The sequence below is a fragment of the Myotis lucifugus genome, unplaced genomic scaffold (genome assembly GCF_000147115.1).
Source record: "Myotis lucifugus unplaced genomic scaffold, Myoluc2.0 scaffold_54, whole genome shotgun sequence".
Classification (NCBI taxonomy): domain Eukaryota; kingdom Metazoa; phylum Chordata; class Mammalia; order Chiroptera; family Vespertilionidae; genus Myotis; species Myotis lucifugus.
In genome coordinates, this window is record NW_005871102.1 from 6,626,517 (window position 1) to 6,651,704 (window position 25,188).

The 25,188-nt window shown below is 37.2% G+C and overlaps 2 protein-coding genes and 1 long non-coding RNA gene across 4 annotated transcripts in view; 2 read left to right on the forward strand and 1 right to left on the reverse strand.

Moving 5' to 3' along the window:
* DHX9 (DExH-box helicase 9) overlaps positions 1-6,603 on the forward strand; it is a 46,141-nt gene extending 39,538 nt beyond the window's left edge. Inside the window, exons 25-28 of the mRNA XM_006088993.3 lie at positions 2,001-2,230; positions 2,404-2,519; positions 3,062-3,262; positions 5,992-6,603. Of these exons, the coding sequence (XP_006089055.1) occupies positions 2,001-2,230; positions 2,404-2,519; positions 3,062-3,262; positions 5,992-6,349 (905 nt within the window). The 3' untranslated portion in view covers positions 6,350-6,603. The remainder of the gene's footprint in view (positions 1-2,000; positions 2,231-2,403; positions 2,520-3,061; positions 3,263-5,991) is intronic.
* A 902-nt stretch (positions 6,604-7,505) lies between these two features.
* On the reverse strand, positions 7,506-24,982 carry SHCBP1L (SHC binding and spindle associated 1 like). 2 transcript variants are annotated; one of them, XM_006088994.3, is made up of 10 exons: positions 24,375-24,982; positions 22,539-22,688; positions 19,037-19,251; positions 17,728-17,814; positions 17,191-17,409; positions 13,687-13,792; positions 11,230-11,383; positions 9,876-10,126; positions 8,737-8,859; positions 7,506-7,868 (listed from the first exon to the last, which is right to left on the reverse strand). In XM_006088994.3, exons 1-10 carry the CDS (start codon positions 24,813-24,815, stop codon positions 7,623-7,625), a joined length of 1,992 nt encoding a protein of 663 aa, XP_006089056.1. In that variant the 5' UTR covers positions 24,816-24,982; the 3' UTR covers positions 7,506-7,622. The 2 variants fall into 2 exon arrangements, with proteins under 2 accessions (XP_006089056.1, XP_014311574.1); XM_014456088.2 differs by lacking the exon at positions 17,191-17,409.
* Positions 17,403-19,276, forward strand: LOC111826097. Its single transcript, XR_002829347.1, has 2 exons — positions 17,403-17,848; positions 19,095-19,276. It is a non-coding gene; the product is annotated as an uncharacterized LOC111826097 (long non-coding RNA).
* Positions 24,983-25,188: the final 206 nt, after the last annotated feature.

Sequence of the window (25,188 nt, forward strand, 5' to 3'; positions counted from 1 at the left end):
TCTGACTTTGACCCTGTGCTTTCTGTGTTCCAGCTATTTGAACTATGGTGGGAATCAGTTTTTCACATTAGTTCAGTCATTTTATTTTTATTTTATATTATTTTGTTGTTGTTAATCCTCACCCAAGGATATTTTTCCACTGTTTTTTGTTTTTGTTTTTTAGAAAGTGAGAGGGAGGAGGGGGTGGGGGACAGAAACATCTATGTGAGAGAGACACATCGACTGGTTGCCTCCGACACGTGCCCTGACTAGGTTTGGGATCAAGCCTGAAATCTAGGTACATGCTCTTGACCAGAATAGAACCCGGAACCTTTTAGTCCATGGGCTCTATCCACTGAGCCAAACCGGCCAGGGCAGTTCAGTCATTTTAAAAAGGAAGCAAAAGGTTATGATGCTCAAATAATAATGTAAAAGATAGATGCTTTAAAAATTGTAATACTTTGGGGAGTTTTAAATCTTATTTTGTGAAGAACATTGGTCTACCTTTCAGTACTCTTAGAATGAGTGGTGTGCTAAATAACCTCAAATAGTGGCTTATGAAGTGATTCATCAATGTGTCTGTGTCTTTATTCTTAGACATGAAGTGAACTCTACCATGTTACATTTTAAGTGGCTTTAATTAAGGTTTTTAGTGTGTAGACAGTTACAGGGGACTTTGTGATGTAGAAACAGTAATCCAGCTGTCTTCTCTTGACATGAAGTTGAGCTGTTATACTTTTCTCCCCCAGCTAGATTAATAGGCAAAATTATTTCTTAAATCATTGAGAACTAGAACATAAACCAAAAGTAGGACCCGTTAGAACCTGATGGGCAAGATGGCAAATTTTAAAAGGATATGATCTAAACTAACCAAAGTAGTTCTCTTCTACTGTAAGCTGACTAAATTTGTAATTTTTTAAATTGAAATAAAATGAAAGAGGGAAAGCATTTTTCATATGATAGAATCTTCACAACAGTCTTTTTTTTTTTTTTAAATATATTTTATTGATTTTTTTTACAGAGAGGAAGGGAGAGGGATAGAGAGCTAGAAACATCGATGAGAGAGAAACATCGAACAGCTGCCTCCTGCACAGCCCCCACTGGGGATGCGCCCGCAACCAAGGCACATGCCCCTGACCGGAATCGAACCCGGGACCTCCCAGTCCGCAGGCCGATGCTCTATCCACTGAGCCAAACCGGTTAGGCCACAACAGTCTTGTATGCAGATACTATTACCCTACTTTATCAATGAAGAAATGGCACAGAAGTTTCTACTACTTTTTCAAATTCAGTTAGGAGGTTTTAAGACCGGAAATCAGGTTTTTCTAGAACAAACTATGCTGTGGGCCCTTCTGATGGTGGTGAAGTCCTCATAGAGCAGCGGTTGTCAACCTGTGGGTCACGACCCCTTAGGGGGTCGAATGACCCTTTCACAGGGATCGCCTAAGACCATCCTGCATATCAGATATTTACATTACGATTCATAAGAGTAGCAACATTACAGTTACGAAGTAGCAACGAAAATAGTTTTATGGTTGGGTCACAACATGAGGAACTATTTAAAGGGCCAGAAGGTTGAGAACCACTGTCATAGTATAGTCTGGAGTGGGGAACATCCTTCTCATTCCAGTGGGTTCCCTTGGATCGTCACTTGTCTGTCCAGAAGAAACAGCTGTTTTAGACCATCAGAAGGAATACTTTGGTCCTGCCAGTCTCTTATTCTAAGAGTAGAGAATAGTTTTGGTGTGTGTGTGTGTGTTTAAGTAATCACCCCAAGCTTATCTTATGGTTGAGTGTATAAGACACATAAGACGTTTTAGTTTTCTTAAGGTGGATTTTCAGCAGGATTTCTTCTTGAACTTAATCTGGTTATAAGCGTGCTGAGGAGAGAAGTTAGGCAGGTTGTTTGAAAAAAGGCCTGAGGAGTCATTTCTCATAATCTTCTTAAAGAGTTTATATGCAATGTGAGGATTAGCCAAGTATCTGATTTTTTTTTTTTTTTACTCCATTCCTCTTAACAGATTGTTTGTTGACACAAGTGTTTACTAACACTGGACCAGATAATAACTTAGATGTTGTTATCTCTCTTCTGGCTTTTGGCGTGTACCCTAACGTGTGCTATCATAAGGAAAAGAGAAAGATTCTCACCACTGAAGGGCGTAACGCACTTATCCACAAGTCATCTGTTAATTGTCCTTTTAGCAGCCAAGACGTGAAGTACCCATCTCCCTTCTTTGTATTTGGTGAAAAGGTAAGAAAAGATTAGTTAGAAAAGTTTAGGTTGAAAATTCAAATTGTCTTTACTTATTAATGTGAAGTGGGAACATGAGTTTTAATTTTTAAAGCATTGTGCATTATCATTACATAGCAGTTGATATGCAATTGGCATGTCAACTCTTACTTCGTGTCTTTCTCCATCTGCAGATTCGAACCCGGGCTATCTCTGCTAAAGGCATGACCTTAGTCACCCCCCTGCAGCTGCTGCTCTTTGCCTCCAAGAAAGTCCAGTCTGATGGGCAGATTGTGCTTGTAGATGACTGGTATGGGTTTTCAAATATCAACTCCAAAGTCAGTTTTGAGAATTGTGAGATGTGATAAAATTAGTTGCTGATCTAACTTAATTTGTAGAACAAATAATGGCAAAACTTGGTGGCACCAAAGGTTCTCTGTAACTTTATCATTCTCTTCATTCCCTTTATAATCTTGATAGTACAGCTTATACTTGGTAGTAAGTCTTAAATCGACTATAGCATTAGGAGGAGCAGATGCATTAGGCATCTATCACCATGAATACTACACTAAGGAATTAGAATCACACCGGAACATGGGTACCTCTTTCATGTACTCTCTATATATTGGTTAGAGACTAAGGGTAAGCAAATAGTATGCACTTGGCAAAAAATGAGATAAAACTTAATGAACAGTTAGTAGGCTCAGTCATATCCTTGGCAACTTATAAAAGTTCACAGTCTGAATCTCTGATTTCTTTCATTGGAGGCTGAGTGCTCTGTATTGCTAACAGAAATTTGCTTGATAGACTTGATGATTCTATGTATCCCCCTCTCATTTTTCTCTACTTTAGGATCAGGCTGCAAATATCTCATGAAGCTGCTGCCTGTATCACTGCTCTCCGAGCAGCCATGGAGGCTCTGGTTGTCGAGGTGACCCAGAAGCCCAGTATCATCAGCCAGCTGGACCCCGTAAATGAACGTATGCTGAACACGATCCGCCAGATCTCTAGGCCCTCGGCTGCTGGTATCAACCTTATGATTGGCGGTCCACGGTCAGTACCACAGTAACTTCTCTGTGAACTAAGCAGAGGACAGTAATCTTGCACTGGCCTAAAAGCCCCAGTTTGTTGATAGAGGCCTTGTTATTAAAGTTCTAGACATACGCTGAATATGGAATTTGGTTCTGATTAACACACTCAGAATAAGGATATTTACTTTTGTCTCTGTCAGTGCATGTTAGAGTTCCTAAGGGACCTTGAAGTACATATACAGGCACATTGTTGGCTCAGTTCCAGACCTCCACAGTAAAGGGTGTTACATGAGGTTTTTGTTTCCCAGCGCATATAAAAGTTAATGCTTCTATATTGTAGTCTTTTAAGTGTGTAATAGCATTATGTCTGAACAAGCAATGTGTATACCTTAGTTAAAAAATATACTTTATTGCTAAAAATGCTAACCATCATCTGAGTCTTCAGTGAGTCATAATCTTTATGCTGGTGGAGCGTCTTACCTTTGTTGTGTAAAAATGCATCATCTGTGAAACGCAGTCCAACAAGGTATGCCTTCTGTGTAGAGTCCATGGTGGCTCACATGATAAAGTGATAGGACCCAGTCACTTTCCACAGTATTGTTTTGCCATCTCCAAAGGAAAAAAATGATGGTGCTGGGTTAAATTGCTGCTGCTTCAAATGAAAAGCATCAGGGTTTATCTTGCGGAAATAGAAGAACATGGTATCTTAAAGAAGTGTGGGATTTCTTTTAAATGTTTCATATCCTTTTCATCTTTTAAACATTTCTTTGCCTACAGCTTTTTATTTGAAAACAGCTGATGTCTACAGAAAATAGTATAGTGAACACCCATATAGTCTCTTAATTTAGGGTCACTAATTGTCAGAATTCTGTGCCACTTGCTTTCGTGTATATATTACTTCTTTAGCTTATGTAATCATTTGTGATTAAGTTGCAGGCATTATGACATTTTACACCAGTAAACTCCATGTATCTTTTAAGAACATAACTACAGTACCACAGTCATACCACAAAATTTTAAGTTACAATAACAGTAATACACAAACTAAAATTTTATAAAATGAAATGTTTTCTAGTTATAAGCTGTGATATTTTTGGTGTACAAAACTGCTATGTGCTTTATGGATTCTGGTTCCCCATTCTGGCTATAACTGAGTTCATTTTTTAAATTTATTGATCAAACACACAGTATGTGTTAAGCACTATGCTAAGTGCTTTTCTGATATGTTCTCACTAATATTTGACCTACCTATGATGTACATAGATTATTCCCTTTAATGTGTATAAGAAAAGTAACAACCCAAAATTGCACAGGTAATGAATGGTAAAGCTGGGTTCAAAGGCCACATGGCTCCTGAAACAGTGCTCTCATTTATAATGCTGTACAGTTGACCCTTGACCAGCATGGGTTTAAACTATGTGGTTCCACTTATACACAGATTTTTTAAAATGAATATATAGTCAGCCTTCCAGATCCCCCAGGTTTCATATCTAAGGATTCAACCAACCGCAATCGAAAACAGTATTTCCTATCTACAGTTGGGGATCCGCAGATGCAAAGGGCTGACTGTATTCATTGTTCTGTGCTGTTTTATATATATAAGGGACTTGAGCATCTGCAGATTTGGGTACCTTTTGTGGGGGGTCCTGAAACAAATCCCCCACAGATACTGAGGGACAGTTGAAGTTTGGGGGGGGTTAAAAGTTACATGTGCTTTGAGTGTTGGGGGGTCAATACCCCTCACCCCCATATTCTTCAAGGGTCAATTATACTGTGGTCCTCCCAGTAGGTCCCATGTATAGAAGAATTATTGAGACTCTTCAAAAATAAATCTGCAAAAAAATGTCATATGCAGATACAAATGCAGTTATCATAGATGTTTAGAAGAGGAGTGATTACTTTTGGCAGGAAGGGGTGGTGATCAAGGGTGCTTCACATATAATCTGCTCTGTGAAGGACAAAAGTCCAGAAAATAGAAAGGATGGGATAAATGTAAGACCGAGTTTAGGATGTATTAATAAGATGGAGCCTGAATTATAATAGGGAGGATTGAAATGGGAGAATAGATTAGACAGCTGTGCAGAAAAAGCAATAGGAATTGGTGATGGATTGAAATAGGGAGATGGCAGTGTAGCGAGGGTATGATGACAGATCCTGGCCACTTCCTGACTTGGCCCACTGCTGAATTAATTGGTAGTGCTAGTCTCAAAGCTGCATGGGAGGAATAGCTGTTTGGGGTGTTGTTGGCGAGGCATGAGTTCTGCAATTTGCCATTGCCCCTCATTTTCTTTGTTTCAAAGCCACATGAAACATTTAAGCGTAAACACATTACCCAGACATTTTCAGAAACATATTTCAAAGTTAATGCAGGAAAATATTTGGTGATAAAGATCAAATAATTTATTGCCAACTCCAGGAACCTCTTCCTAACATATTATTGTTTATTAGAATCCTCTATAGTTGAACTGAGTGAAAATGAACTGTCTTAAAGTTGCAAGGATATACTGCCAAAATTGAAGACCTTTGAGAATGAACTAGAAAGAGTTTTAGAAAAACGGATGGTTACAGTTGATGCCTCCTCCTGTATCAGTTTCGGAATAGCAGATGTATTTCATTTCAGTTTACTTGTGCAGTTGGTTTTATTCCCTTTATGCGTTACATTTTCAAATATGACTAAATGTTTATATTTTGTGACTAATTGAGAAGTATTAAGGATCCTTTGCTAAAGTCGTGGCTTTGTGCTTTTCGTAGGTATGGAGATGGTCCACGTCCTCCCAAGATGGCCCGATATGACAATGGAAGTGGATATAGAAGGGGAGGCTCTAGTTATGGCGGTGGAGGCTATGGCACTGGAGGCTACGGCACCGGAGGTTACAGAGGTGGAGGCTATGGCCGTGGCTATGGTGGTGGCTCCAACTCCTATCGGGGAGGCTATGGTGGAGGTGGAGGCTATAGAGGAGGTTCCCGAGGGGGCTATAGAGGTGGTGCGGGAGGAGACTACGGTGGTGGAGGGGGCTACCGAGGATCGGGGGGATTCCAGCGAGGAGGGGGCAGAGGGGGCTATGGGAGTGACTACTTTGGGCAAACAAGGGGGGGTGGTGGCTATTAAAGCTTGGTTATGTTGGGGCCTATGCATAGACAGTAAACAAAAAATGCATGCTACCTGTTTTCCCAAGTTGTTTATTTGCTGTTAATAAGTAAACCCATTTTTCACCTATTCCTGTGGTTCATTGTAGTTTAAGGAAACCAAGCATATAGTCACATTAGTGATTTTGTTTATATTATGTAAAATATAACGATCTATTATTAAAGTACCGGTTTGTATTTTTTTCTTTAAGGAGTAAAGATTTGCCTTAAAATTAACTTGATATTTTCTTGGCTTTCGTTTAATACAAGAGAAAATAAAATATTACACCAAATATAGGCAATGTAATTATTGATCTTACACAATAATTTTACAATGCCAGTTACATCTGTTAGTTTAAAACAGAGGAAAAACTACTGTTTCAAAAGTACACCAAGTGATATTATTACTTGTAGTAGAATAATTAGCTTTGGAGTGGAGTTGTTACTCTTGCAACAAATACTGGCCAGTACACTATTCACATAGACCTGAATTTCTAGCATGAAACACGGCCCTACGCCAAGTAGCCTGTACTGATACCTCTGGACTTACTGAATATGAGGGAGAAATACATCATTATAGTGTTTATCTCTCTTATTTTGAGTTTGTTTCCTGCAGTTGAACCTGATCCTATGGGGCTATCTTAATCTTATTCCAGTTACTAACACATAAATGGGAACGAATCAGGAATTAACTGTAAAATTAACGTAATATTCTCCACATAGAACACAAAATGCTTCTTATTGGACTAAGAGTATTAAAAGCAATATTTAAAACCACATTTGCTTTTGGAATTAGCAATGATGGTGGTACCATATACCTGGTACTAAGAATATACTACATACCACTGAATTGTATACCCAAAAGGATGAATTTAATGATTTGTGAGTTATATTTCAAAACTTATTTTAAAAAATTCTTTTACTTACATATATTTTTTAAATTGACTTCAGAGAGGGAGGGATGAGAGAGAATCATCAATCAGCTGCCTTCTGCCCATACCGGGGCTTGCCCACAACCCTGGCATATGCCCTGACTGGGAATTGAACTGTAACCTCCTGGTTCATAGGTCAATGCTCAACCCCTGTACCACACCAGCCGGGCTAAAAAAATCTTACAATGAATCATTCAATGAAACATGAACATGTTTAAATGTTTTTAATTAAATAAGTTGAATTTAATTAGAACTACAATTTTTGTGGGAGATGAGATTTATTAAACTCTCTGAAATATAAAACTTGAACATAAACCCAGTGCTTTAATTTGTGGCTATTCTGATATCCCCCTTTAAGTTTGCTTCCATTTTATTATCATTCATTTCCAGATTCAGATTTTGCATTACTTTGGAGAGCCTATTTTGATCTTTTTTGTCTCCTGAAGCAGCCCCTTTGTTGCAAGTTTCTGCTACAATAAAAAACTGTTCAGTTGGTGGAAGAATGCTTACTCCATAGCCATTGTTGTAAATATGATTATTAGTCATCTTCAATTTGGGTGCAGGAAGAACCTGTGAAAGTATTCAAAGAAATTAGTTTTTCAATAATGTCTATAAAAATATGAACTAATGAACATGTCATAAACTCTAGAACTAATTCTTGGGAGTACACATTTCTTTTAGACAACAGAATCTCAGTTTTGAACAAGTTATTTTCCTCACACTGGGTTAATGGAATATTAACTACAAAAATGTTTACTGAGGAAACATTAAATGAGGTTTTTGACTTATTTTTTTATCAGTTACTGGTAAAGATAAATGATTCTAGATGGGGTTACAGCAATACCATGAAGCTTACTTTTAATATGATAAATGGGAAAATAAATTATTTCAAAAATAATGAAAATGATAAACATGAAAATTTTAATTAATATGTAAACTAGATTTCTATGGAAAAACTTCATTAGCTACACAAGTCTAGAGAGGTATCTAGAAAGGTAGAATTTATAGAAATAGAAAGGAATGGGAAGGCATTTCACTATTATAAACTATTGCCATTAATGTTTTACTTGATTTAAATTATTTTACAAAGTTTGAAAGTAATATAAAATATTTCTTAATATATTATTCCCTTAACTTGCTTTACTTTCCTAAATGTATTGTGCATCTGCTCATTGAAAAATTTAAAACATTTTTATAAGAGCAAACTTACCACTTTCTCATATTTGAAGTTATTTGCTAAAATTCAAGTTGAAATTATTAAATTATAAGACTAAAATTGTTTCCTACCAGCCATCACTTAAGCCATATCTTAATTATTTATATTATTATTTTCCAAATCAGTAATAACATTTAGACTAAATTTTAAGCCTAAAAGTAATATTTTAGTAGCTTTCTAATTATTTTCATAACAATTCTATATTAAGGAATATAAGAATACCTTCATATTAACACCACCTAAGATGCTTTTTGAACTGTCATTGGTTCTGAAGTTATTACAGTGATGAATTTCATTCCTTTCTAAAGTGGCTGTGCTGCCAGGATACAGTTCAACACCAGCACCCTGTCAATGCAAAGCAAATACAACAGTCAGTAAAACACATTTCTCTCCAAAATTTCCTTTAGATTTCAAAATTGTAATCCCATATTAGCAATTTAACACACTAAGTTACATGAAAATACACAATAGTGCAAGCAACAATTTATTGTGTAGATGTTTTTTTTTTTAAAAAAACAGTATATTTGTGAATGTTCCATAGTTTTTTTTGTTGTTTTTTTATATTTTATTGATTTTTTTTACAGAGAGGAAGGGAGAGGGATAGAGAGTTAGAAACATCGATCAGCTGCCAAAGTACATGCCCTTGACCAGAATCGAACCCGGGACCCTTCAGTCCTTAGGCCAACACTCTATCCACTGAGCCAAACCAGTTAGGGCTGTAGATGTTTTTAAAATGGGGGAAACTGTTATCTGTGCTAAGAAAATCTTAGGCCTAGAAAAAAGATTGAAGTCGTACAGTCTATTATGTTGCTCTCCCACTCAAATGAAGTCTCTAAAAGGGAGTCTTTAAGCAATTCTTTTCCGTTGTAAAAATTTACTTACATATACTCTACTAACTCCCTCATAATGCTGCTAAAGTCTGTTTACTCATTTTAATGGAAAAGTCCTCTTAGATTTCTGCTTCCTTTAATCTTGTTTCTCATTAAATTTTCTGTTACTTGAAGACTCAAGCTGTTACAACTAAGTACATACCTTACAGCAATGTCTGATAGTTTATGAGTATTGTTTTTTTAAAATAAACTATCAGATAACTGATTCATAATCTATTTTATAGCCACTGATTTCTACATTTTAAAAAGAAGTCACACTTAACACAAAGTAATAATTCCTTACTTTGGACTTAGGCAGTTCACTTTTAAGTATACTATGACACTCTTGTACTGGTCTTCATTTTGTTTATTTTCATCAGCTTCTAAGCTTAATAATTCAAAGATGAAGTAACTGTTACCCTTTCTTTGCATACTAAGATCATTCAAAGTTATATCTATAGTATAGAAAGCAACAGTTTTAAAATGAAATACCTGGGCACCGATTATTTCACTGTCCTTAATTGTCAAAGAAGCCCCTGTAAGAACACACACTCCTGTTCCTTCACATTTTAATACACAGTTCTCCAGAGTCATGTGACCAGCCTCCACCACCACAATGCCATCCACTGTCCCTTGTTGTATCAAAGACAGGTGCATTAGTTTCACATTAGCAGCTTTGGACACCACAAAACTGTCATGGGAAGGTTCAGAAGTAATCATAATTTCCTCTCTTTTTCCAACTCCTGAATCATTGGAACAAAGACATAATTACATTAGTAGTACCAAAGTCAAAAGCCCTTTGTTATTCAATAATACTTGCTATTACTAAGTTTTTCACATATTTTTAATAAATAATATATGTAATTCAGTTATTAACTAATTAGATACTTACCTATAATGTAATCTGGGTTTAAAATCAATCTAAATCTACCTATGGTATTTCTTTAACATACTCATTCCACTACATATTTCCCTAAATTATATAATCAGTAATCATCTACAAATGTCTAAGCCTCAAAAAGTATCTTACCATAACCTATTTTTAAAACCACAATAAATTATATTAAAAAGGACTGGCAGAGACTCTTGAATTTGGTTATAAGATTAATCATATCCATAATTTTGCTCTGGCGTAGTCAAAGCAATTTAACATCAATCCAAAAATAAGGGTTGGATCTTCAAGAAGGCTACAAATTTTTTAAAAATTACAAATACGATCTTTATTATCCAGTAGTAGTTTTCAGCAAAATAATACTGATTACAATCATCAAGATCTAGTGAAAATTTTATGTTGATAGGCAACTTTTAAGTCACCTGTTCTTTTCTTTTGGCCAGACAGTGAGAATATGCATGCTTCAATATAAAAGGGCAGAATAGTTACTAAATATATTCAGATCCTTAAAAAAAAGTAAGCTCTGCTTTTCTACTATTTTAGTAAGTTTGCATGTGAATTAACTTTTTAAAGAAAATGCTGAATATACTTTAATATAGCCTTATATTTGGACTTTCCCACAAAAGACATTAAGTGCAGTGGAGATAGATGAAAAGAAAGTTTAGTAAAAATATAGATGGTCCTAATAGAAAATACTGTCAATAGGTTTTCATTAGCATGGGAAGAAGCAGTCTTCATTGATTTGCTCTGGTACGGTATATCCAGACAAGGTCACCTGTACAGGCAATGTACACATGACAGGTGAGAAAAATCTTAATTGTAAAAAGGCACATAAGGGATTTTTGTGAAAAATAAACCTGTGTTCTAATTCCTAAGAATTTCATTAACCATGCTTATAATATACAATTTGCCTAGTACACATTGCTATAAAAATGCAAAGGATGCCCTGCTAACCCTTTATAATGATGTCATCAGTCAATAAAGCAAGATTGACAGCTTGATATTCTCCTGGGAAAATAACTACTGTATCTCCACTATAACAACTATCCAAAGCCAAATCCAAATCATCATGCTGTTGGAGAAATGTGTCTGAAGATAAGTCCTTTACCTGAAAAGAAGAAATAAAGCAGCACACCTTCAACAACAGATTAAATTAAGAGAGGTCATTTTAATCAGTTAACTTACTGGTAACGTGCTTTTCCCAAGACTTGTATAGGAAATACATTGAATTATTATATGTATTTATGTTAAATGCTCAAAGTATTAGTCCATCATTTAAAAGAGTGATAGTTAGATTTTCTTTATGATCATTAATAATTTTACAGCTACTAAATAATGTGTGTTAGAAGTCATATTTTGAATTTTACCTGTTACCTCCTAAATTTCACAATAGTTCTTTGAGGTGTACTATTATGCCTTTAAAAGGTTCAGGAAGTGGAAACTCAGTGAGATTAAATGGTTTGCCCAAGGACATACTGGTAGAGTTAGTAAGCAGTAAATCTAAGCTTTAGATCCAGGTCTTTATGACACCAGATGCCTTTCCAATATACTTCTTTTTTTTCTAACTCGAACTGACCCTACAATTTTGATAAATCCACAAAATCTTACATATAAAAGATTGTAGGACTAAAAAAAGTACTAGGAATTTTTACTTGGGGTAGAAAAGGGTAGAGGGCTTCATTATTAGCACCTTTTAGAGTGAGGACATTTAAAATAAAATTCGGAAGCTGGAAATATACTCAGAAAATACCTATTCTTTTCCCAATAGAAATGGCAATATCATTCATATATCTTCTTATAGGAGTAGGTTAGGACTCACCATGATGGCCTCATTTTTTTTTAATTTAAAATTGAAATTTTTGGTTAATCTGCGATTTTTTTTTTCCATTGGTTTTTAGAAAGAGTGAAAGGGAGGCAGGGGCTAGAGAGAAAGAGAAAGAAACATCAATGTGAGAGTCACATTGACTGGTTGCCTCCCACACATGTCCAGACCAGGGCCTGGGGTTGAGCCTGCAACCCAGGTACATGCCCTTTGACTGGGAATAGATCTCATAATCTTTGGTGTGCAGGCCAATGCTCTAACCACTGAGGACACTGACCAAGGCGATGGCCTCATTTTTACCTAATGACTTCACTGTTTCTCACACACACCGTACTCTGTCAGACATGCACTCATTTATTTAACCAAAACAGTTGAGCACCATGTGCCAAGCATGATGTGAGGTGGGGGATGTATGGTAAATATATACTGTTTGCTCTCAAGAAGCTCATATTCTAATAAGAGACAGACATTCAATAGATACCAACAAGTATTAAACACAGTCGTGATAAGGGGAAGGGCAGGGTGCTGTGAAAGTACACAGCTGTCTAATGTATCCTGGAAGGCTGCGAAAGGTGGGCATGATGTTTATGTTGAGGGTTGAAGGATGTGCAGCGACTCTTGAAAGAATGTTATATACATCAAAATGGATACATGGAGGTGAAGGGGGATAGGATAACTCTCAGAAAATTATAACTAGCAACTGGGTAGGTGGTGGAACCATCTACTGGAACAGGGAACTCTAGAATATAAACAAGTCAGTGAAGAAGGTCATGTATTTAATTGTGGACAGTTGAGTTGAAGTACCTTTGAGATAGAGTGGTGATGAGCAATGGGCAGTGGACACATTTTCAGTTATCAGTATATATAACTGATCAGATAGAGATCAGATCAATTACTTAGGGATAATATCGTACAGCAAAAGTACCAAGCATTTAATGGATAGAAGGAAGAGGGGGAAGCATCTAGAAAGAATGAGAACCAGGGGAGTATAGTAACAAGACAACAAAAAAGAATATTTCCAGGAGAGAACTGTGAAATGCTACTGAGAGGTTGAGATGGAAATATTTACTTTTAGACTTAGAACATTTCCCCTCTTGGGCTGCTTAAATTTATAGTCTTCCTTTAGGTTTCAACTGAGTTATTTCTCCCAGCCAGCATTGCCAGACTTGCTAATTCAGGCTTATGTGCTCATTCTATATGCATCCTGTACATACCCGTATCATAGCATGTATCATTCTTTGTTGTAATTGCCTACTTGTTCATATCTCCACCATATTCAAACTTGTACAATGTGTGATGTGTGGGTCTGGTTCAACATTGTATCTTCCTCACATGCATGCTTTCTCATATTTGTTTCCCATCCTTTCTATTCTACTAGCATAGTGCCTGACAACAAAGGTTAGTACTCAGCAAATAATTGTTGACATTGATTCATTTAGTACTTACTATATGCCAATCACTAAGCTGGATGAAATGGGGGAAATATGGCATTCCTGAGCCAGGCAAGAACCCTACCTTCAAAGTGCTGCTTTTCTGATTATACACAGCTAAACTTAAATGAACAAGTAAGAATGAAGTGTATTTCTTACCATGTCAGTAGTCATCACTTTTGCTACAATATGTGTTATAGTCTTTCCAAAATCTCTTTTTCCTTTCCTACGCCTCAGAATTCTTGGAAAAAAAGGTCCATGGACTCTAGAGTTAAAAACATTTATGATTAAATTAACAATGAAAAAAGATTTAACCTACACTTGCTTAGAAAATAAAAACTTGGCACTAAGCATCTTTGAGAAAAAGGTTTCACTAATTTTAAGCTCAAGAGCAATGAGCAACTTGAGAATAATAAAATATTCATTAGATAACTGAGTGTTTAACCCCTTGAACTCTAAAATCTTTTCATTTTAATGGTTTGTACTTGAAATCTGCATGCAACCCACTACAGTTAATACCTCACTCCCCTCAATTTCTCAATACAGTAGACACTTTTCCTGTTGTACTGTCATAATCCATTGCACAGAGCAGAGGTGGGTTATGCCTGTGACACTGAGGCATAAGAATGTTTTAAGATGTGTCTAATTTCAGATGTAATGTTCAATTAACAGATTGTTTTGTTTCAGAGGATAGGGTCTCCATAGAAATAGTTGGCTGTTGGCCTCCCAGAAGAACAATTCTAGCTTTCTCTTAGTTGTTTTTATATTGTTTGCTACTCAGCACTTCTAATTACTTTTGTTCTTTCTCTTCTTACTCCTTTTCTTTACAGTTCCTGTGTTCTATCTCATTTCATTTAAGTGTCATCAAAAGAAAGAAAAAAAGCTTTTGAATGTAACTTTTTATCATTCCTGTCAGCCGAAGGGACACTCCTTTTCCAATAGATGTCGATTTGCCATTAATCTCATTAGGTGAAAACGTTTGGGTTTTCTGTAGCACTTTGCTTGATGCTGAACGGGATGCAGCTTTAGTACCAGTATTTTTCAGGTTTATTGCAATTACCAAATATTTTTGTGAAGAATTTTCAGGAAACTGGTTTTAAGAAGTTGCCATGCAAGTTATTAAAATTTGAATTCCAACATATTAGCAATATCCTCTAAAGCAAAAGTTTCATTTAAGATTTCAAAATCAAACACTCAGCATTTTTATAACTACTTAAGCAAGTGGTTTAGATATTGAGAAAGGGAACTACTCATACATTTTTGCACCATATACCCGATTACTAGTTGCTCAAAGAGTAAAGCATCCTACACTCAGGACATATGTCATACAATCCTAGTTGTAACAACAAACATATATATCAGTGATTTTTAATTGAATTAGGGTATAATTACACAACACTCATTTTAAATGAATCATTTCATGAGGTTTCATAGGTGATTACACACATTTAACTCAATCACAATAATCAAGATATAGAACATTCCTGTCATACTCAGTGTTGTATCTAAAAACATTGCCAAAAATAAAATAAAAAATAAAAACATTGCCAAACCCAAGGTCATCTGGGTTTCTGCCTGTGTTTTATTCTGAAAGTCTTATAGTATTGTTTTATGTGTAGGCCTATGGATCATTTTGAGTTAATTGTCTGAAATCCTTTTTCTTGTTGTGAGCATGGTAACATGTCCAAGCTGACCATGTACTTATTAACACCGTATTTTCCTCTCATTCTGTAATCATGTTTCCCTTTAATTATTTAAACGTATTTATAATACATGCTTTGAAGTCTTTGATAAATCCAACATCTGGGTCCCCTCAAAATCAGTTTCTATTAACTGTCTTCCCCCCACCCCCTCCAAGTATGAGCTAACATTCTGGTTTCATTGCATGTCTATTAATTTTTGGTTGAACTAGAGATTTGGGATAATATATTTCAGTAACTCTGGATTGTGTTGTTTTTCTGAGGATTGTTAGTCTTGTATTCTATGTACGAGGCAGTTTTAACTTGCCTGGTCCAAGAATGCAAACTTTTTCCTTTGAGGTATGCAGCAGCTGGCATCTCTGCTTAGTTTTCTCAATTTTCAGGTTCCTTTTTTTAGCATTTCTCTGCCTCACCAATGCTAGCATAGTTTAGAGGTCAACCAAGAATTTGAAATGGCAGAGTTTATGCTCAATTTGTGGATCCCCTTTGGCACCTCTTTTATTTTCTGGGTACCCCACCTGAGTTTCCAGGTGCTCTGCTAGCCTTCAAACTCTGTCCTTTGTCATTTTCAAACACAGTGCACTTTTTGCTGCCAGAGCTATGAGAATTGATGATTACCCTCACACCAAAAAGCCACAAATTTCAATTTTTTACCCATTCCAAGGATAAATCCATTTCAAGGATAAACTTTTCTGGTTGCTGCCTGCTTTTGGTCATTTCATAGTGCCTTAAAATAGTTGAATACCTTTAATAAATTTTGTCCTGATTTTATAATTATCTATGGAAGGGTTTGATCAATTAACTCACTCCACCGCTCAGAGAATTAGATTCTATGTGATTATATAATTTTTCAGATGAGAAAACTCTGTGTTGCCCTATGCCAGCCGTGGGCAAACTATGGCCCGTGGGCCGGATCCGGCCCATTTGAAATGAATAAAACTAAAAAAAAAAAAAAAAAAGACCGTACCCTTTTATGTAATGATGTTTACTTTGAATTTATATTAGTTCACACAAACACTCCATCCATGCTTTTGTTCCAGCCCTCCGGTCCAGTTTAAGAACCCATTGTGGCCCTCGAGTCAAAAAGTTTGCCCACCCCTGCCCTATGCCCTTGGAATCTAAAGTCTAGTGATGATAACTTGTATTCAAATTCAACTTTTGTTAAAGTTGCTTTTCTAGATAAGTGGATTTCAAAAATCATATCCATATTGCTTTCCCAAAGTAACCCCAAGGTTTTTTTACACAGGAATCCCAATAACAAGGAAACATCAAAAATAAACACTGGGATGGGATTCTTAGTGATTATAAAACAGGTCAAATTTGAGAGAAAATACAAAAGGAAAGATTTAGGCTCACCGTTCACAGATAAGTAAAATGTTGCTCAGAATTCCTAAGGCAAAGAATGAGTAAAGGTAGAACACAAAAAAAGGGGTTTAACAATTTTGTATGAAATAGAAGTTCTTTGACTCCAAGATTTTCTATGAATTTGGAGACTATGAGCAAGAATTCCCGTTTCCCCTCTTTTAAAAACAAAGAAAAGACAAAAATATATATTTTGCTGCATAACAATGTAAAAATATTTAAACACATTTGGAAGTATTCTAGAGGAGAATGGCGCTGGTTAAATCTACATTGTTTTATTTATCATCAAAAACAACTTATCAACTTATGTTGGTTAGAAAAGCAGAAATTATGAGGCAGCCAAATTGTTTCCATTTAAAATACAGCAAACTGCCTGGCCAATGTGGCTCAGTGGTTGAGTATCGACCTATGAACCAGGAGATCAGGGTTCGATTCCTGGTCAGGGCACATGCCCAGGTTTCGGGCTCGCTCCCCAGTAGGGAGTGTACAGGATGACAGAGTGATTCTGTCATCACCGATGGTTCTCTCTTTCCCTCTCCCTTCCTCTCTCTGAAATAAAAAACATTAAAATAGAATAAAATAAAATAGAGCAAAGTATTACCGGAGGCGTAAATCTTCCCACATTTTCAGTAATTCACAGAGCATTACTATCTCATAGTATTTTTTCCAGCATTCAACAGCCTCTGCTGCAGAGGGATCCTCTTTAATATTGTTCTGATACTCAATGAGCTCGACACGCTTGTTTTTATATTTCTCCAAAGTTTTTTTGAAACGTTGTGCGATAGGACCAGGTATTGTTCCATCTTGTATATCACACCACCTGAAAAGTATCAATATAATTACAATGCTTATCTTATATAATGTGCTGGACAAGTTGTTTTTTAGATATTCTTTTTTTATAATATATTTTTATTGATTTCAGAGAGAAAGGGAGAGGGAGAGAGATATACAAACATCCATGATGAGAGAGAATCATTGATCGGCTGCCTCCTGCTCGCCCCCTACTGGGGATTGAGCCCACAACCCAGGCATATGCCCTTGACCGGAATCAAACTCTGGGCCCTTCAGTCCGAAGGCCGATGTTCTATCCACTGAGCCAAGCCGCCTAGGGCCTGAACAAGTTTTTAAGTATACTTACAAATTAATTCTTTCTTCAATCAAAGCAGTATAATTGTCACAACGTTCTTCATCATCCCAGTCTCTCCAGAGAAAGTCATAAAAAAACCTAAGATAAATCAAGATGAAAGTGATCAGAAACAGTGAGTACCACATTTAGAATTAAGGCATTCTGATGTAAAAATTCTTTGCATGAATTTTAACTGTTAAGAAAAAAATATATTATTTTCCTCATTCAAGGACATGCTTTTTATTGATTTTAGAGAAAGGAAGGGGAGGAGGAAGAGAGAGGAACGGGGAGAGAGAGATAGGAAGTGGGTAGAGAGAGAGAGAGAGAAACATCATTTGGTGTATTAGGCATGTGCCCTGATAGGGAACTGAACCAGACACCCTTAAGTATACAGGAGGATGCTCCAACCAAGTGAGCCACACTGCCAGGGCAGAAAAATATTTTTAAATGACCTTTCAATGAACTACTATTAAAGGTAAACTTTAAAAATTTGATTATCTGGGTTCTATTTTAGGTTACTACAGATAAGATAATGTTGCTTGAGCCCTAACCAGTTTGGCTCAGTGGATAGAGCGTCGGCCTGCGGACTAAAGGGTCCCAGGTTCGATTCCGGTCAAGGGCATGTACCTTGGTTGTGGGCACATCCCCAGTGGGAGGTGTGCAGGAGGCAGCTGATCGATGTTTCTAACTTTCTATCCCTCTCCCTTCCTCTCTGTAAAAAATCAATAAAATATATTTTTTTAAAAAAAGATAATGTTGCTTGAAATGAAATTATAAATTTCAGGTTTCAGATTTCATAGATTTGGGTTATTTTATTCACCAAAAAAAAGTAACACTTAAGATATCATCAGATTTGTATATTGAAAGCAGGAAAGCATTAGAAAAACAGAAACATGCCCCCATCTATAGTAAGTTTATGGATGGCTTCTCTCAAATTGTACCAGACTTGAAAGAAGCAATCATAATGGGAATAACATCGAGTATTTGTAATGCCCTTAAATGTGAAAAAATGAAATCTGATGTATGTAAGATGTTTAAATATGAACAAAACTTATTACTTATTGCCAGAATTCTTTAATTCAATTTTTGTAAAATGCAAAGTTGAAAATAGCAAACGTTTATTGCCCATATATAATACTTCAAAAGAGAATGTTTTAACTAAGAGTTACAAATATGTTCATTAAAAATAGATAAATTGAATTAAGTGAGTAAAATTAAATCAATAAATATTCACAAAGTGCTTGTATGAACAAAATTTACATGTTAAATTAAAATGTTGGATATGATAATTTTAACTTTAAGAAGTAAAAAGCTCTAATACCTTACAACTTCCAAGGCCAAAGCAATATCATGTATATCAGAATCTTGTCCTTCAACAGGGTACACTTCCAAGAGAGGCACACTATGCTCTAGTTCTTCTAAAACCTCATTAACCAAATTCCTTGGAATATTTGCAATATTAGAAGAAAAAGGCTCAGCAACAGAAACAGTCACTCTGAAACAAGATGATGAGCTCTGGCGTGGTGTACAAGTTGCCTAAAATAAATATTTTAAAATTTTAGTTTTTATTTCTTAAATCAGTATTATACACGCATATATTTTAGAATGAAATGGCTGTACTAGGTTTGTTATATAGAAACATCAATGAGAGAGAAACATCGATCAGCTGCCTCCCACACATCTCCCACTGGGGATGTGCCCGAAACCCAGGTACATGCCCTTGACCAGAATCGAACCTGGGACCCTTCAGTCCGCAGCCCGACACTCTATCCACTGAGCCAAACCGGTTTTGGCTAGTTTTTATTTCTTAAATCAGTATTATACACGCATATATTTTAGAATCAAATGGCTGTACTAGGTTTGTTATAAAAAATACAATTTCTTTATAATCTCCCATCACCCTCTAATTCAGCGGTTCTCAACCAGTGGGTCGCGACCCTTTGGGGGTCGAACGACCCTTTTCACAGGGGTCGCCTAAGACCATCAGAAAACACATATATAATTACATATTGTTTTTGTGATTAATCACTATGCTTTAATTATGTTCAATTTGTAACATTGAAAATACATCCTGCATATCAGATATTTACATTACAATTCATAACAGTAGCAAAATTACAGTTATGAAGTAGCAACAAAAATAATTTTATGGTTGGGGGGGTCACCACAACATGAGGAACTGTATTAAAGGCATTAGGAATGTTGAGAACTACTGCTCTAATTCTTATTCCTTAGAGACAAACACTTGTAATTCTTTTAGCTGATTACTTTGACATTTACCTCTTTTTAAAAAAATATCCTTATATTGCCACTTACATTTTGTTTTGTTTCAGTTTTTGGCATTATATATTGACTCCTGACTCTGAAAGAATTTAGTCATCTTTTTTTTTGACATATTTTTATTGATTTCAGAGAAGAAAGAGGGAGAGAAAGAAACATCAGTGATGAGAGAGAATCATTGATCTGCTGCCTCCTGCACGCCCCCTGGGAATCAAGCCTGTAACCCAAGCATGTGTCCTGACTAGAAATCGAACTGTATCCTCCTTGTTCATAGGTCGACACTTAACCACTGAGTCATGCTGACTGGGCTTATTAGTTTCATTCATTTTTCCCCACCCCCATCACATATACCCACACTCTCCTGGTCCTCCATCTACCAATGTTGTTAAAGCTTAGAATTCAGTATTTACCTTAAGTTTGAAAATGCCATTCACAGGTGAACCATACAGTGTAAACTGATTCATTTTCCTTTCCTGAACAAACTTGGTTTCTCAGGAGTCAATAATAGTATTTTTTTTCTTTGCTGTTTTCTGTGAGCCTTTCATTAATTTAACCCCAAATTCCCTGAGTTGTATACATCTCCTTTCAATATGTTCAAAATAACAACAGGTTGTGTGTCAAATGAAATACCAGTTTCATTTTCTTGAAGCACTCTTTCCCAGAGTTCTTGGACCAGTTCCAATCTGAACTGGCTCTCAGACCTGCTACATGCATAGCTGTTACCTCGCCATCATCCGGAGAATTCCCTTTGCTTCTCTCTTATGTTGACCTCTCTGTATTTTGGATCAGATGTCTTCATATTTCTTGATTTACTTCCTTGACTGAACATCCATTAACTTCCTGAGGGGTACATTGGACATAACTTTTGAGAGATCTCACATAATTGAAAATATCTTTTTTTCTATTCTTAGGTTCTACCCAGGCTCTTTCCATGGGAACTCCATATATCCGTATCTTTACTTTTGAGCTGATTCATAGAAAAATCTTGTGGTTTTCCTCCCTGGAGGGATATGCCTTACTGCCTGTATTCGAGAAGCAGAGTCAGGGTATCTTTCATTTGTTTGCAGAGACTTTGTTTCTTTGCTGAGATTGGTATTTCATTTGTTTCATGTGCATTCAGAATTGCTCACTGAAGCCTACTTTGATGGCTACTTTAAATCCTTGTCAGAAAATTCTAACTAACATCTGCATCATCTGGATGTTGCTGCTTGTTGTTTATCCCAGTTAAGATCTCCCTGGTTCTTACAACTGATGACATGATTTTCTATTGAAACCTGGACGTTTTGAGTACTATGCTAGATTCTTGATCTTATTTAAATCTTTCATCAGTCCTCTTCTGACATCAACCTGGCACAAAAAGGGGTTTGCCACCTTGGTACTGCCTAGTGGGAATGGAAGTCCAGATCTTCAGTTGGGGTGGGGAAGGGGGTGTTGTTACTGCTGTTCAGAGGTGGGAGTTCAGGTTCCCCATCAGGCCTCCACTGATACCAGCACTCAGGCTGGGAGAGAGAGGAGCACCTCATTAGAGCTCCCCCCGATGCCTCCCCCGACAGCATTGGGAGGAGCGGGGAGAAAGTCCTGATTCTCCACGAGACCTTTTCTGATACCCTTTGCAGGGATGACAGGAGTCTCTCCTTACTGGCAAGGTGGCAGTCCAGGTTCCCCATGTAGTCTACACTGACATTGCGGAGGGGGGCGGGGAGGGGAGTTCCTCACAGCACTCTGGTGGTGGGGTTAATCTGCCTTGATACAACTTGGCAAGGGTAGTCTCTGTTTGGAAATATGGTGTTCTTTATCTGTAAAAACACCAGTAACTTACTTTTCCATAGAACACAGAATTGTTTTCAGGTAGTATGCAATGCTATGAGTTGCAAACACAAGTTTTTTTCATGATTAAAACTACAGATTTGAAATATCTAATCTGAGGCAGGAGTACCATTTGTGATTGTAAATGTTAATTTCCATACAGGGATATTGATCTTTAAGGGAATCAAATATATGACATCAAATATGCCACAATATTTAACCTATAGGCATAGAAAAGCAAAATATTATCAGATGAAGGCTTGAAAGTTGATGTATTATATTAAAAGGTACTTTTCATAAGAAAAAATTTCAAATTATAACGGTAGTTTTCTGACCCATTTTTTTTTTCTTTCCTATCTATCTAAATATCATAATTGAGATAAATAAAGAAGGGAAATGATGGGGAAAGCCCCAAATTTGTGAAAGCCTAAATTACTAATTTTTAAGAAATGGGTTTTCATTATTTTTACATTATTTGAGCAGTTAAAACTAGGCTAAATACTATCTAGTATTGTAAATTAGGTTATATTTAATGGTAACTTTTTATAAGTAAATGGTGCTAACATTCCCTCTTACCTTCTTTTTACACTAATTTGCTTAGAAATTTAAAATACAAGTAAACTTTTGCCAACTTCTGTTTAAATTTCAAAGCTCCAAGTTAATAAGGTCATATTTTGATCTTAAAAAGAACTGATAATTTCACTCAAAAGAACAAAGATTAGGTCAAAATTATTTACCTCAACTAGTATACCAACAAAAGGGATAGAAGCTTCTTCATATTTCAGAAAGAATAACTCAGGGTTAGTCTTCCAGACTCCAAGCCATTTGTCTTTCAACTTTAATTTTTCTGATAGGTAGTTACTCATAGTCTCATCAGCATCTTCTGCCTAGCAAAAGAAAAAAGTACATATTTAAGTAAAATTATTTATAGGTAAGATTTATATATATTTTTACTGATTTCTATTTTAAAAATGGACTCAATATACTCTTAAATAATGAAAAACCTGGGAAATAATAGATTTGAACTGAATCTACATTTAATGGAAAATATAAACACAGTAATTATCATATGTAAAAAGTTATTTTTTCTGAATTTTAATGATGTAATGACAACTATTTAAAATATATTCAGTACATAAAAATTTAAAATAGCACTCCATTCTGTATAGCAAATGAGTATATTAAACCTTCAATAAATATTTTACCATTTGATTTTTTAAATTAAATTCAGCTACTTCAAGGATGATAATCTAACCTAAAATGAAACTCAGTCATTTGACCATGTTTAATTAATGACAATAATTTATATAAACATCTTTCAATGCCTTTAAGAAACATACCCTTCTCCAACACTCAGTATTAAAGTTGATCATTAATACTGTCCTAGTTTTACAGGTGTTTTTAAAAATAAATTTTTTTTCAAATTATAAAATATGGTTAAGATACAGAGAAATTTGAAAAATACAGAAAATATAAGGGGAAAAAATTCACCCCTAATCTTGGCAGCCAGAATATAACCATTGTTGATATTTTAGTGTATTTCCTTTCAGTCTTTTTTCTATGTATATATTCATCATACAGATGAATCAGTGTTTTCTCTCCTGATTTTTTTTGCTTAACATTATAGCATAAGCATATTTATAGTTCTTGAAAACATAATTTTTACATGTGCATGGTTTTCCATTACATATGAAGCCACAAGTTCTTTATTGACCCTCTAGTTGGAAATTAGTTTCTAATTACATTATATTTCATAATGTATATATTTCATATATATATATATAATTTTAGAGAGGAAAGGAGAGGGAGAGAAAGAGAAAGAGAGAAAGGAGAGGGAGAGAAAGAGAAAGAGAAACATGGATCTGCTGCTTCTTGCACACCCTCTATTAGGGATTGAGCCAGAAATGCAGGCATGTGCCCTGACAGAATGGAATTGGCGACCTCGATGGGACAACCATCAACCAACTGAGCCACACTGGCCAAGGCAGTTTCTAATTTTTAATTTTTACAAATATCACTGCCATAAATATCTTGGTACATAAGTTCTTCTGCTTGAAAAGCAGAAACATACAATATTTGCTCTATTCAGTATTCTCCGGTACCGTATCTATGTTCTATACAAAACATCTTTCCACACCGTCAACTGACGTGTGCGAACCATTCTCAGGCTGTAAACATTCTTAGCATCGCAGTGTAGTGTAAAATCCAAGGCTACCAAATGGAATCTCATCCTTATGTTTGTGCACAAACTATTAAATGAATCAACTAAGATGTATACCTGCACATTGATAAAGTCTATCTTCATTTCTTAGAAGCTCTAGGAAAAAAAAGAAAGAAAACACACTACTAGAGCTGCCTCCTTAACTGATGAATTTTCAGTCCGCCGGAAATGTAATAGTTACTCCTTTAGGTTAGGGCCTGGGCACACCTAATAAGGTATAAACCTATAAATGCTGAGTCAATCTGACTTTTTGGAAATGCAGGTTTTCTTTGTACCCTCTGGACCCATTTCCCCTGCTAAGCCCCTACAAGGTCCCGCGCTGGACTCTGGCCCGATTTCTTCCCATCCTCACCTTACAACCCCGCAGCACCTCGTCGCAGAAGAGCGCCACCTTCTCCTCCCGCCACATGCCCCGCATGGGGGACACGCAGACTGGCGGCAATGGCTGCGCCTCCGCCCTCTCCTCCTCCGCCGCCGCCTCCTCCTCCTCCTCCTCTTCCTCGGGCACCGACGGAAGGGGCTCTTCCTCCTCCTCCGCGGCCCCCTCTCCCGGGTCCTCGGCCTGAGACGCGGGCAGCAGCTGCAGCCGCCGCCGGGCCGCCTCCCGGCCCGCTTTCCCCTTCACCGGGCGAGAGGAGGCCACCACCGATCGCACCGGGGACGCGCTGCTCTTCAGGGTCTCCGCCGCCGCCAAGTCCCGGCGGAGCGCGGAGACAACCTCCTCGCCTCGCCCGCCGGGGCTCATGGTTCGGTCCGAGTCCTCAGGCACCGGAGACCTGGACCCCGACGCCATCCTTGCACCCCGAGGGCCAGCTGGAGCCGTTGGCCACCTTTCCCGCCTGCGCCGAGCTGGCCAATGGGCGAGCTGCGCCCTCCGAGCCCGCAACGAGCGCGGGGGCTCGAGGGGGTCCCGGCGGCGTGAGTTGGGGATGGGGTGTTGGAGTGGAGAGGGATGTTGTGGGTCGGCCTTAGGGCGGGGCGTGGAGGGGCAGGGCCGCGGGGCGGGGCGGGGCGTGAGGGGACCGTCCTATAGGTGTCGGAGGGCGGGGATGTAGGCGGGGCTTTGTAGAAGGGCGGAGATCGGGGGCGGGGCGTGAGGCGGTCGTCCTATAGGAGGCGGAGGGCGGGTTGTGGGCGGGGCTTTGTGGAGGGGGGGGTGTGGTGGC

Bases quoted from the DNA above. Each gene is read 5' to 3' on its own strand.
- SHCBP1L (XM_006088994.3), bottom strand. From the start codon at position 24,815: ATGGCGTCGGGGTCCAGGTCTCCGGTGCCTGAGGACTCGGACCGAACC. The intron at 22,689-24,374 runs GTGAGGATGGGA...TTCTTTTGCTAG, and splicing joins AGGTGCTGCGGGGTTGTAAG to GCAGAAGATGCTGATGAGAC. The intron at 17,410-17,727 runs GTAAGTATACTT...GATACTTTTCAG, and splicing joins ATTGAAGAAAGAATTAATTT to GTGGTGTGATATACAAGATG.